Source organism: Sorghum bicolor, chromosome 5 (assembly GCF_000003195.3).
Source record: "Sorghum bicolor cultivar BTx623 chromosome 5, Sorghum_bicolor_NCBIv3, whole genome shotgun sequence".
Taxonomy (NCBI): Eukaryota; Viridiplantae; Streptophyta; class Magnoliopsida; order Poales; family Poaceae; genus Sorghum; species Sorghum bicolor.
The window spans coordinates 67,858,460-67,871,926 of NC_012874.2; the positions used below are offsets into that span (position 1 = coordinate 67,858,460).

General features: G+C 42.1%; 1 protein-coding gene across 5 annotated transcripts; it reads left to right on the plus strand.

The window, feature by feature from the left end:
• On the plus strand, positions 53 to 4,577 carry LOC8079142 (putative disease resistance RPP13-like protein 2). Of its 5 annotated transcripts, none has more exons than XM_021461239.1 (4): positions 61 to 342; positions 458 to 1,377; positions 1,777 to 3,819; positions 4,111 to 4,577. In XM_021461239.1, the coding sequence occupies exons 2-3, from the start codon at positions 560 to 562 to the stop codon at positions 3,737 to 3,739; spliced, it is 2,781 nt and encodes a 926-aa protein (XP_021316914.1). In that variant the 5' UTR covers positions 61 to 342; positions 458 to 559; the 3' UTR covers positions 3,740 to 3,819; positions 4,111 to 4,577. The 5 variants fall into 5 exon arrangements, with proteins under 5 accessions (XP_021316918.1, XP_021316914.1, XP_021316915.1 ...); XM_021461240.1 differs by having other exon boundaries at positions 465 to 1,377; XM_021461242.1 differs by having other exon boundaries at positions 62 to 342; positions 486 to 1,377; positions 2,155 to 3,819.

A 13,467-nucleotide genomic window follows, 5' to 3' on the forward strand; every position in this document is an offset into this window, starting at 1 on the left:
TCTTCTCTCGATTCCGTGCCGGCGGCGGCAATGGCGGTGCGAGGGGGAAGGAGGCGGCGGCGGGGTCCACGGCGGCGCGCATCCGCAGGGGTGGCCAGGTGGGCGGGCATCCATTGGAATCGATGGCCCAGCGTCCCAGCTCAACAACCAGACGCGGGGTGACTTTTCTTACTTTTGCCGCGTTGACTCGACGGTGCCCCTTTCTTCCTCTCCACGACTTGAAGCCGGGCTCCTTCCGCATCCCTTGTTCTGCGGCCCTCTGCACGGCGCTGAGCAAGAAGGTGGTGGAGGTTTCCCTCGTCGCCCACCTCGACGAGGCTGCGGGGCGGGGCTGCTGGTCAGGTAATTCATTTTTCGCCAGGAGGCTCTGCTCTGCCTACACCAAGGCCTGCGTACTTCATTTTCGCCATCCTCCTCGATTGCTATAGCCTGATTGGGGAAATTTGGGGTCTTGAAGTATTCAGACTTCTGAATTTACATTGCAGGAATCGTCGAGCTAACCGCGGCGAGGGGAAGCACTTTAGCAGTTCATTGACTCTTTGCAGTAACACAGCGAGAGATGGACGGGTTCATGGCGAGTGCAGCGACGGGGGCGATGAGCTCCCTTCTGGCCAAGCTCGCCGAGCTGCTCGGGGAGGACTATAATATGCAGAGAGGCATGAGGCGTGAGATCGCCTTCCTCAAGGATGAGCTGAGCAGCATGAACACGTTGCTTGAGAGGCTAGCCGACTCGGAGATGCTCGATCTGCAGACGAAGGAGTGGAGGGACCAGGTGAGGGAGATGAGCTATGACATTGAGGATTGTGTCGACGATTACATGCGCCAGCTGCAGAATGAGCCACAGAGGCACAGTGGAGTTGTGGGATTTTTCTTTGGGTATGTCCAGAAAGTGAAGGACCTTATTACCCGCCATGAGATTGCCGAGCAGATTCAGGAGCTCAAGGCTCGAATTGTTGAGGTGGGACACAGAAGGAAGAGGTACAAGATTGATGATACAGTTAATTTTGGTGGCACCAATGTGATCCCTGTTGACCGTCGGTTGCCAGCACTCTATGCAGAATTGGGTGGCCTTGTTGGTATCAGTGTTCCCAGAGATGAGGTCATCAAGCTAGTTGATGATGGGGCGCAGGGGGTAAAGGTGGTGTCTATTGTGGGTTGTGGAGGACTGGGAAAGACTACTATTGCGAATCAAGTTTACATAAACATTGCTGAGAAATTTGATTGCCAAGCTTTTGTGTCCTTAACCCAAAATCCTGATATGGTGATCATATTTCAATCCATACTGACTCAAGTCAAGAAGGATGAGTGTGATAGCACCAGCTCATGTGACAAGGAACTTCTCATTAGTGAATTGAGGGATTTCCTAAAGGACAAGAGGTATCTTAAATTTATCTACACTAGCCTGGAATACTGTTAACCTTGTTTGTTTAAGGAAATTCTCTTTATATTTTTTTGTTAGTTATTGTTTTTATTATTTATACATGCATTGAGGCATTGTTTCAAGTCACCACCTTTTAAAAATTACCTTTTGTTGTTATGTCACAAACTGAATATTAATCCATACATCAAATTGTTTAGATTCTCCTGAAATCAATACTAGTATTAATAGGAATTCAAAGACAACAAACACTAGAAATTAACTTCTCCGTAACATATTACATTAGGACTATTAAATTTAAAGGTGAGATATGAGGCTTTTTCTCACACTTTCCACAATATAGTGTGCATATATCAATCTACAGTTTCAATTGAACCATAGCTCTATTTCATATTTAGGTACTTTATTGTAATTGATGACATATGGAGCACCCAAGTATGGAAGACAATTAAATTTGCTTTGGTTGAGAATACTTGTGGCAGTAGAATAATAGTGACAACAAGAATTGGTACTGTTGCCAAAATTTGTTCATCCCCATTCCATGATCTCGTATTCAAATTACGGATGCTAAGTGAAGATGACTCCAAAAGGCTATTCTTTAGAAGAATTTTTGGCTCTGAGGACAAGTGCCCTCACCAGCTAAAAGACGTTTCGGTTGAAATAATTAAGAAGTGTGGTGGTTTACCATTGGCAATCATTACTATGGCGAGTTTGTTGACTACTAAATCGGATACCAGAGCTGACTGGTTGAAGATTTGTAATTCAATTGGTTGCAGGCTTGAGAAAAATTGTGATGTGGAGGAAATGAACATGATATTATCTCTGAGTTATAATCACCTTCCTCATCATTTAAAGACTTGTTTATTGTATCTAAGTATGTTTCCAGAAGATTATGTGATCAAGAGGGATTATTTGGTAAGAAGGTGGGTAGCAGAAGGATTCATTAGTGCACATGGTAGAAAAAATTTGGAGGATGAAGGCGAATGCTATTTTAATGAACTTATCAACAGAAGCTTAATACAGCCGGTAGATTTCCAGTATGATGGTAGAGTATATACATGCCGGGTTCATGATGTGATTCTTGATCTCATTACATGCAAGGCAGTTGAAGAAAATTTCGTAACTGTTGTTACTAATGGAAAACAAATGTTGCCCTCACATGGCAAGGTCCACCGACTCTCACTTGAATACCATGGTCTTGAAACTTTAAGAACAAATCCCATTGTTACTACTCATGTTCGGTCCCTGGACATATTTAGATACTCTGAAGAAATGCTTCCTCTTTCAGGCTTTCGCTCCTTAAGGGTGCTTGATCTAGACGGCAATGAGAATTTGGAAAGTTGTTATCTTAAAGATATAGGGAAGTTATATCAGTTGCGATACCTACGGATTAAGGCAAGTAATATTACACTTCCAGAAAGCATAGGAGAGCTTCAGTGTTTGGTCATACTGGATCTTGTGAGTTGTCTTAATCTAGGTGAATTGCCTACAAGTATTGTTGAACTTCGGCACTTGAAATGGTTAATTGTTCCTCGAATGAACTTGCCAGATGGAGTTGGGAACATGCAAGCGCTAGAGTTTCTTTCACTTATAGTTGTTGACTACACTATTTCAACATCCTTATTGCAAGAGCTGGGCAGCTTGACCAAATTGAGAACTCTTGAGTTGGATTGGCGCATCAATCCCCTGCACAGGGATAAAAAAACTTATGAGGATAATTTTGTTTCTTCACTTGGCAAACTAGGCAGTTCGAACCTTCGATATTTAAAACTCATCAGTCCATGGTCACTAGACTTCTTGTTGGAACCTTGGTCCCCAACTCCACATCTCCTTCAGGAGTTAGTGATCAAAGGATGGCATCTCAACAAAATTCCGGTGTGGATGGTCTCGTTAACCAACCTCACCTACCTGGACGTTGAGGTTAAAGTTAGACAGGAAACTCTCCAGATCCTTGGAGATTTCCCTGCCTTACAATTCCTGAAGTTGTGCTCAAATGCAGCAGGATCTGAGGTAAAGTGCCTTGTTGTCAGCAACAGTGGATTCCGATGTTTGAAGAAGTTTAGTTTTGTTGGTTGGGTAAATATGATGTTCAAGGAAGGAGCTGTTCCAGTGCTTGAAACTCTTGAATTTCAAATCATAGTGCATGAGGTGCAGACTGCATGCAGATTTGGTCCTCCAGATTTTGGCATCAGCCACCTCTCCACCCTAAGGAATCTTGTTGTCAATGTTCACTGTGAAGGTTCCAGAGTTAAAGAGGTGGAGGCACTGGAGGCTGCTATCCGGAGTGCAGCCAGTATGCTTCCTAATCATCCTACACCAGCTTTGCACAGATTTCTTGAGTCAGAACTGGTAAAAGAATGACACAGTAATGGAGAAGCAGCGACATGAGGAGGACAAGAAGCAGCTAATAAGCCTTGCGTTGTTCTCCCAAGTGTCTTAAGGTATGGACTATTGCTTTTATCATGCAAAAAAGCCCATGGTCTGAAGCATTTAAGAGAGGGGACCAGAGCAGCCTGCAGCTAGGCTGATATTTACAGTTTTGCAAGAGCATAATTCCTCCTATTATAGAACTTTTGCTCTTTTATTTTTGCTGGGTGAATGTTCTTTGACATATGGAGATACAGGAACAATATTTCTTCAAATTAACAAAAATTTCCTCATTTTTATCAACAACTGTAAATAGGACAAGGGAAGCACAGTTTGCTCAGTTTCTGATTCCTCTTTTGCTGCAGTTGTATCATTGGGCTGCATGCGAAGGCTCGAGTTGGCCTTTAGGCCCACTTCCCCACATGGAGTAGAATGTGGGATTGATATATTGGATTGAGCTGCTTCTGTCTCCAGAGGCATGGATTCAAGAAAGACCCAGTAGAGGACTAGCAGATCGAATCATGTTGATGGCAGCTTGGTCAGTGCTCGGCTGCCGAACAGAGGACGAATCCTTACAAGATAGAGCCATCTTTAGATTATGTTTTACATGTAACCGTTTTATTTGCTTCCAAGTTAATGATAGATGTCATAGCAAATTTTTCATATGCCCCACAGTGTACTTTTCTGCTTCACTAGTTGCTCATATCGTACCAGATATGTCTAGCTATTCCAAGTTTCTGTTGTTTTGCCGAGGAGGGAAAGTCTTGCTTCCATCTTCTATGTTAATCTCCTGCTACATGCCTACGTTATTATCATCTCTGTTTCTGGCTCATGTGTTGCATGACTCATTGGGGAATCATGACACCTGGCAAGTTTTCTCCGAGCATCACTTGTGTTGTGCATAATGCTTGAAATCCTCAACCTGTTACCACTTTGGGGTTCTTGAGTAAAATTCCATTCGGAGAGTGTCTGACTGTTTGATTTTGAGGTGACCTTCAAAGAAGACCTGCATCTACAAATGATACATGCATGTGTCTGAACTCATTACCAGTGCTTTTTTTCTTTATTTATATTGATGAGGGTTAACTGTGTAAGAACACATGTGCAAGATTTAGATAGTTTAACTGGTTGAATAATTACCCGTCATAGCACTGGAACATGTAATAGTTACAATAAAGTCACTTCACATCAAGGCTCCATCCAAATCTTCAGTAACAAAAAAAATCCTTTCTTTTAACATCTCAAAATGTTGCATTGAACGAAGCACGAAATATTAGGTAAGGATGTGGTTTCCTTTGGCCAATATATATAGCAGAAGCAAATGGGGAAATGGAAGAAGAGCTGTGACCCGAGCTGATGAGGGAATTATGGGTGCAATACGTATGTGGCTATTGCTGTGTGCTCTTTCCAAAGAATGCTGTCTTGATCAGATCATTAGCTTGTCTTAGTCGTATGAGGCATCAGGATTACAGATTTGAGCAAATCGTAAGGAGTGACTAGTATGAAAAAGTATGATTTCTCAAGGTGATCAGATCAGCTGCTAGGTCTCTTGCCCATAATAAACATAAGTTTTTGGGTTGAACTGATTTGTACATACAACTCCACTGCTGGTTGCCTATCCATTATGGAGTTACTCTGCTTCCTACCGCTGCCTCATGTACTCATCTGACCGATAGTGCAACGGTTGAAAGAAAAACAAGGTCAGGTGGTGAGCAGAAGCAAGGTTAGGCGACCAAGAAGTTGAGCTTTGCCACATGTTGTGCACTGGTTGAAGGGAATGGCTTCACGGAGCAATTTTAATTTTTGCAAGGCAGGGCATCGGCAGGGCGTGTGTGGATGAAGTGCATCCCCATAACTGCAGCCCGTGCACAGCAGCAACTAAGCAGTGCTTGTGAATTTACAAGTTTATTGATGGTCTAACGCTGTTCCAGTGAATCCTTAAAACAAATGCATTTGGCCCTGAAAAGTTTGAATTAGTTGGACAAACAGAAAAAGCAATTTCAGTTTTTTCATCAGAAGTAGAGTAGGGAGTATACATGGTAGAGATTAATTAGTTATATACCAACCCATGAACCCATGCTCCATCATGGTATAGATATATAGATTGTTATGCTACATAACTTGTTACGTGGATAAATTTAGTACACACAACAAATCAAATTTCTTCATATTTACTCTTGTTTATTTGAATACGGTACCCATCTATTTGGTATGATAACTCTGCAAATTAAAGTGAAATCATCTCTTGTTGTATCCAAGCAGTTTTGTGTTTTGGCCAATATCTTCAAATATTTGTAATAACTTAAACGTACGTTATATTTTCAAATGCTCGTTTGGAGATAAAATGAAGGAAGCAGTACTGCTGTCCATTGGGATCCTAAGCGGTGGATAGTTGCATTGAATGAATTATGACACATAGGGTAAGGGGTGGTTTCGTTTGGCCAATATATATAGCTGATGCACAAGGGGAAAGTAGAACTAGAGCCGTGATGGCCCGAGCTGAGAGAAAGGAGAACAAAGTGAACTATGGGTGCTATAAGTCTGCTCTTTCCAATGGAGTCATCACTAGGTTAGAGTAGCCTATGTCAGTTAGGCCTATGAGGCATCAGGATCACACATGCAACGAGAGGGTACAGGTCTACACATGCGACGAAAGGGATCAAACATGGTTGAGTGGTAGGCTAAATCATGTTTGATCCCTTTCGTCGAAGTTGGTGGACTCAGGAAAAATTAATAAGGTGGTGAGGGGCTAGATTACAGACTACTAGCTAGATCAACATACATTCATTTTGTCGAAGTTGGTTAGGTGGATTGCATTGACTAGAACTCCTTTGGTCTTGAGTTCAACTCTCCATTGGAACGAATTTTCAAGATAAGGTTAAAACAATCCCCTTGTTTGTCCCACACAAAGGCACAAGTCTAAGGTCTAGCCTTGGTCGTGGTCGTGGTCATTCGCACATGGAGCATGATGCCACTGGGACGCAGAGGTTTGGGGTTTTCTCGATTGAGAAGGTCTTCTGAATGCATTGCCCGGGGGATGTCTTACCCCGTACAGATTAGAGTTTTTTTATATAGGACATGCAAGATTTTGCATGTCTTTGCAAATGAAGATTTGTTGAATAGACCTTGTCGCTAGATATGAGAACAATGCACCACAACAAGATATATCACCTTTTGCGATGTACTCCTTCCTTGTGACAACGGACAAATGTGCATCAATTATTATAAAATTTCAACACAACATCATAAGAATTGTGCAGTGGTTGTAGCATGAAATCTTTAGTGACAAAGTTTAATGTTGCAGCAAACATCACTAAAGTTTTGACATTAACTTAACTTTTCTGCATGCCTTTTCTGATCACTTGATAGAATATCTTGATTGCATTGACTTCATCACCGTTCTGTTGGGCTTGGTGCTCTTTTCTTGTCAGCCACAATCAATTCTTGGAAACAGCGTCATCACTGGATCATCTCGTGGGTTAAACTCACCGGGTGTTAACTTCGATGACCACTATGATCATTGGATTGTCCAACTGTTACGATCAATTTATCTAGTGAAGTATCTATCCATATATTTTTTTCTTTCATGGTTCATAAAGAAAATATTTTCTTTCATGATTCAATTGGGCTTCAAATCTTTTTGATGTTCACTTGGTCTTTGCTAATATAAAAAGGCTATAGACTAAAACGCTCCACGGTCCAAGATAGTTCTTTTATACCAGGTCCAAGATAGTTAGATGGGCTACAGGTTACAAATCTTTATAGGATGTTAGCCCAAGAAGTAAAAGAAAATCTTAAGGAATTTGTTTCTTTGGGCCGTAAAAAATATAACATTATTGCTGGTCAGCATAAACTAGTCCGAACCATTCCAGACAAACAAAGAACAATAATTGAGGATAGATGTGGTAAAACTTTGAACAAACTATTTTTTTACCTTAATTTACTGCTGTGTAGTTGCCACTGTGCAAAAGGTTCATACTAGAAAATGATTCTCACATTATATATCTTCCCTTTAATAAATGAAGAGAGCCATAGGATGCAATGTTCCAGGTGATTGATGGGTGCCAATAAACATGTTATATGTCTCAGTGGAGTTATCCTGGTAGACAAGTGGGAGAAGCTTTTGGGCCTAGATATTGGCCATATATTGAACATACAGAAGTTACATGTTCAGCTTAGTGGTTCAGCTGTTAGAAGAAGAGGAAGGGATATGTGCATACACGATTGAGGAAGCAACTAGAGCTGTACTTCTTGTGATTAGTTAGGTTACCATACGATAGAAATTAAATGTTTTCTTTTCTCTAAAAACAAATGGGCAGAGTACTCTGTGGGGTTTTGCAAGCATGCAGTAGGCCTGGGAGGAAAAGGGAACAATAAAAAAACTTGTATTTTGTTAGTCTCTGCCCTGAGGATATTTTTGAGTAATTGAGATCCGAGAAAGGATGAAGAATTAGTCAACAAGCGAGCTGCCTTTGACAATCTTCGAATACACTGTAGCTTTAAGCAAATCTTGGCTTGTTTGGTACCTCTGTAACAATAGAAACTGGATTTGGTTTATAGCCTTGAGGTCAGTATTTGTTTCTCTCTGTTTTCGGTTCATGTGCGGTCAGTTTTACTTGGTTTCATACTGTGCAGTGTGTATTTAGTTACATGATATTTTGACAGAGATGGCAAAGAGAGAATATATCAGACACTGCAAAAGGCTTAGCTTCTGTGGAATTTAATTTACTTTTTCCTCATGTCAGATGGAACAGGTGGACAGTATGACCCTGCTTTCGTTTGGCAAACCAATCAGTTTTCTCAAATGCAGACGGGGTCCTCCATTTTCATTTTGAGTATCCATGCCTGATCTTCCATCTATGGCCTTCGTCGAAGAGGAGGTCTGGATTCAGTTTAAACCTGATACAGTGCAATATATAGGAACCAGCCTTTTCCATTTGTCTGAGAACCGAACTAGAGCTACCTATGTTGCTATCTCTGAACTCTCAGCAGTAGAACAGACAAAGGTGTTGTAGAGCCGCTGGCTAACACCTGACATATTGAAGCTAAAGTGCTGCAATGAACACGGATGACATTGCAATGAACTCATGCAATGGTACCCTTTTAGTATTTTTTTCAAGAAACAAGAGCTTTTAGTTACTTTAGTTCTTAGTATGATAATCATGCTGAATACACCAGAGGAAAAAAGTCAGGTATATGATGCGTCAACATATATTCTGAATTTGACCCTTGAGCAACCCTGTATAATGTGCTGCTATGTTCCTTCCCTCCAAACATAATTAAGATTTAGATAGTATAACTGGTTGAGTTACCCATCCTAGCTCTGGAACACTAAGCCACCACTTGACATGCTTCAAGGCTCTCCGACCATGTTTTCCCTAGCAAATAATTTCTTTTTTATATATATTCTAATGTTTTTTTAAAGGAGATGAAGAAAGTAGCACTGTTATGGTACATTGGGATACTCTGTGGTAGATACTTGCATTGAATGATCAAAACATATGACATATTAGATACGATGTGGTTTCCTTTTGCCAATATATATTGCAGGTGCCAGCAAATGGGGAAGTAGAAGAAGAGTTGTGAGTTGTGACCCAGGAGCTCAGAAAGGTGAGCAAGGGAAATATATGGGTGTAGTAATATGTACTATGTGACTCTTATATTGTTGGCTCCTCTTTCTAAAGGATGGAGTCATCACTTGATTACAGTAGCCTGTGTTAGGCTTGTGAGGCATCAGGATCACACATGTGAGCAAAGGGTAAGGAGTGACTAGTATGGAAAAGTACGACTCCGTTTGCAATAGCATGATAGGATGGTACCACAAATATTAAGGAGCATCTATTCAAGCCTGATCTCGTGAGTTCGTCACCCGTCGAAGACAAATGAATTGGGCTAGTCTCTGTCATTGGATTAAGCTTTTGGGTTGACCTGCAGTGGGTACGTACAACTCATCAGCAACAGCTAGCGGTCTCTGCTCTACTTCCAAGTTTTGTAACGTACCGCTGTCTCCTGAATCTATTCAGTAATGGTGCCATGGTTCTTGGAACACAGCTAATATATGGTGGTGCCCAACCCGTCATCCCAAGCAAGTGGTGCCTGTAATTTCCGGTGGCAGAGTTTTGCAAGTGGTGCTTGTAAATTCTGGCGGTAGATTTTTGCAGTTAGGTTACTATTAGTGCCAAAGTTATAGTAATGATTGAAAGCGATGCTAAAAAATGCTTTTGTCCCTAAAAGTTACCTACTGAAGTTATAGGATAATAAGATAAAATAAAAAAAGGATTAGGCATACAAGTAGGGGATTAATTTCACCATCTCATCAAAACTACAGTGTGTTACACATGGAACATTAAGTGTACATTACTACTGTCACAAAAACATGAAATTTTAGTTTTATGGTGATAAGTTAAGCAATCCCAAGTAACAGTGGACTTGACAATCGATCCCAATACCCCCTTGTCAGTGTAATGAGATGACGAAGGCACATGAAAGACATGTACTCACCAAGTGACACGTCCACCTACAAGTAAATGTCAATCTCCATATGTTTTTATGTACATGCCGTTGCACAGTGTTAGTGGACTGGTATACCACCAAGACATTATTACAACGTACATAGTGGATGAATTTTTGTAAGCAAGGAGTTGGTGCAACCAACATGCTTCGGCAATCGCCTTTGCCTCAATCTCAGTGCTATGTGGAACGAGATGGCCTGCCACATGAACGGCCAATAAAGAAGATTATTGCAGAAAAATCTGAGTGTCGGGGTGGCCGGCATAATCACTGTTAGCCCAGGCTTAATAGTGTTTTATCATAGTTTCATAGACACTAAATATGCTGATGTGACACTATATTAATGAAGAGAGAGGTGATAAGAGTTTCATAAGAGTAGAGAGTTTTATAAGGATGAAACTCATCTGCACTATTTCCAAAATATGGAGGTGTTGAAAACTAGCAAACCCCTACTGAGGATGACCTTAGAATAATCCACAAGATCTGAGCAGTGAGAGTAGGTTGAAAACTATAGGAAGCAGAAAATACGCTTCATAAGGCTAAAGTGAGTGTGTGACGAGGATCATGCATATATTGGAGGCAAACGTACACTGTAAAGTGTTCCCTAAAGAGCGGGATCTACCACGGAGGGAACAGCACTAGAATCAGGAGTGGAACAAGGAGGAATTAGATATAAATGGGTCAAACAACCCATATACGCTGGATTTTGTTTTATGTATTGCCTTTACCATGCAAAAAAGTGGTAATTGCCTCAACCTTTGGAGTTTACTCTTCACAAATGAATATGTTACCTTTTGCCTCTTTAAAATGCATGCTTCCAAAAGCTTGAGGGGCACATGCCCCTGCCATATCAGCCTCTTGGGACACGTGGACATGCACATGCACCTTAATTAACTTGATTCGGAAAATGTGATCTATCTGAGAACACGGAGAAGAAAGATGGTGTCTGTTTCCATATCATTAAAAAGTTGTGACGGATCCTGATGCCATGACACTTATCTCTTTTGCCCGGCATGCCATTCTGTCCCCATTATGTTTGTTTTTGACCGTTTAGCAGCTCTGACGTGTGGGACCAGGCAGGAAAAATGTCCATGTTGCCCTTTCTTCCCCATCGACATCTTCTTCCCCACCTACCACGCTCCCCAATGCGACACCCCCTCCTCGCCTTCCTCCAGCGAGCTATTCGCCGGAGCAGGGATGGGCGCCACAACCGGGCCCAGATCCGTGCCCCCTGTCGATCCAGATCCATGTCCCACCCGGAATGCTCCTCCTTGTCGCGTGATCCTACTACAACCTCCTCCTTCTGCGAGCCGCAAGATAGGGTCAAGGACAGCGCCGAGAACCTCAGCGAGCTCCTCATGGTCGACCACATTGATCAAGGCAGTAGAATCAGTAGGAGGGCCATGGCGCTGTCAACGGTAAAGCGGTGAAAGCAAGAGAGGCTGTCGTCGTGGGGTGGAGAACGACCGACAACGGTGGCATACTCTAGATCTTCCGAGACAGGGCGGAGGAGGGCTGGAGGCGGCCGAGATCGGGAGCTCGCCTACGCGCCGGGCAGGGGAGCTCGAGGCATGACACCATGAAGGCTCCGTTGTCTCTACCACAGAGACGCGCCGGCCGACAGTGATGACTTCGTCGAGCCAAGCACGTGCTGTCGCCGGTGCGGGACGTCCGCACGGAAACCGGGCTTCAGGAGTTAGTCGGAGCAACAGTGTCTCCGCCCACCCGTGGACTCCCTCCTAGGAGCCCACCTCAGTCGAGTCCTCGGACCGGATGTGGAGCACCGGCGACGAGGTTGTCGAGCAGAGCAAGCAGAGACCTTCATGCAGTCGAATCGAGCAGCAGAGCTATCCAATTAGAGACAGGGGAATTTTCCAGACGAGTGGTTGCCACCGTGGTGATGGAAAGGGTAGTTTAGATATTTTCCACCACAATTTAACACTGTTAAGAGCAGAGATGGACGGAATGGCGTACTGGACAAAAGAGATAAGTGTCATGGCATAGAGGTCCGTTTCAATTTTTTAGTGGCATAAGGGCAGACACCATCTTTCTTAATGGCACACAAGATGATAACATTCAGATCAGGCTGGTGCATATTTTGAGAAGGGGCAGTGCTAACCTAACAATGTTGTTTTGCACCCGGATCCCTATATGTATGTTTGGCCTGGATGAAAGATGATAAAGAAGTTTAAGCTCCTAGTACGTTAATTATACATACAGTCAATATATTGAACAAGAAAAGGCGAAGCAAGCTAGCTAGTATAGCTAATTTCATGAACTTGGGTGTATATTCATGCATCTATTATCACATTCGTGTATAAATTTCTCAAGAATACATAGCGTTCTCTAGTTCAAATTTCTTTGGAGGCCGAAGAGACAGCTAAGGCCTTGTTCAGTCGCCGAAACAAAAAGTTTTGGCCACTATAGCACTTTCGTTTGTTTGTGACAAATATTGCCTAATCATGAACTAACTAAGGTCAAAAGATTCGTCTCGCAATTTACAAGCAAACGGTTTAATTAGTTTTTATTTTTATCTATATTTAATGCTTTATGTATGTGTCGTAAGATTTAATGTGACGAGAAATCTTAAAAACTTTTTGGTTATCATCCTGTTTTTGTACAGACCCAATGGAGACCGGACTAATGTCAGATATAGGGGGCACATTAATTGTGAATGAATGCACTTATTTGTGGCCAGATGTATGTAGGCATCTAGCAAAGTATACGGTATATGGAAGCATGCCTGGGGGTGGAAATATTAAAGCGGTAGACATAAAAAAATCGACGATTACTCTACTTTATTTGTCTCATCAAATAAACCAACATGGTCACAACACTCATGAGGCTTTGGGATCACTTTGCATATTCTTAAAAATAAAGAATATGGCTATGTGTACACATATACAATATTATTACCTGCAAAGCTATAAGGACTGTCAACTAGAGTTTCGAAGACAAGATACAACTCGCTAGCACATTGACGTCGCATTTTATGGAGATCCCTGTATGTCCAGGTACCAGTTAGGATCGGAACTTCGATAATAAAACCATGTTTTTCTTTCTGTTGTAAATTTTGTTTTCTAACATACTATAGCCTGCTCTCCGCCACATTCATTTAGCATGGCCGCAAGGTGGGCTGCAATTGAAGCTAAAATGCAAGGGGTAATTATTTGTATTGTGCCATGGTCAGCCCTGCTGCCATGCATGCTTAA

Excerpts from the sequence above, each read along its gene's own strand:
- LOC8079142 (XM_021461239.1), top strand. The coding sequence starts at position 560 with ATGGACGGGTTCATGGCGAGTGCAGCGACGGGGGCGATGAGCTCCCTT. Across the intron at positions 1,378-1,776 it reads GATTTCCTAAAGGACAAGAG|GTACTTTATTGTAATTGATG; the intron begins GTATCTTAAATT and ends TTTCATATTTAG.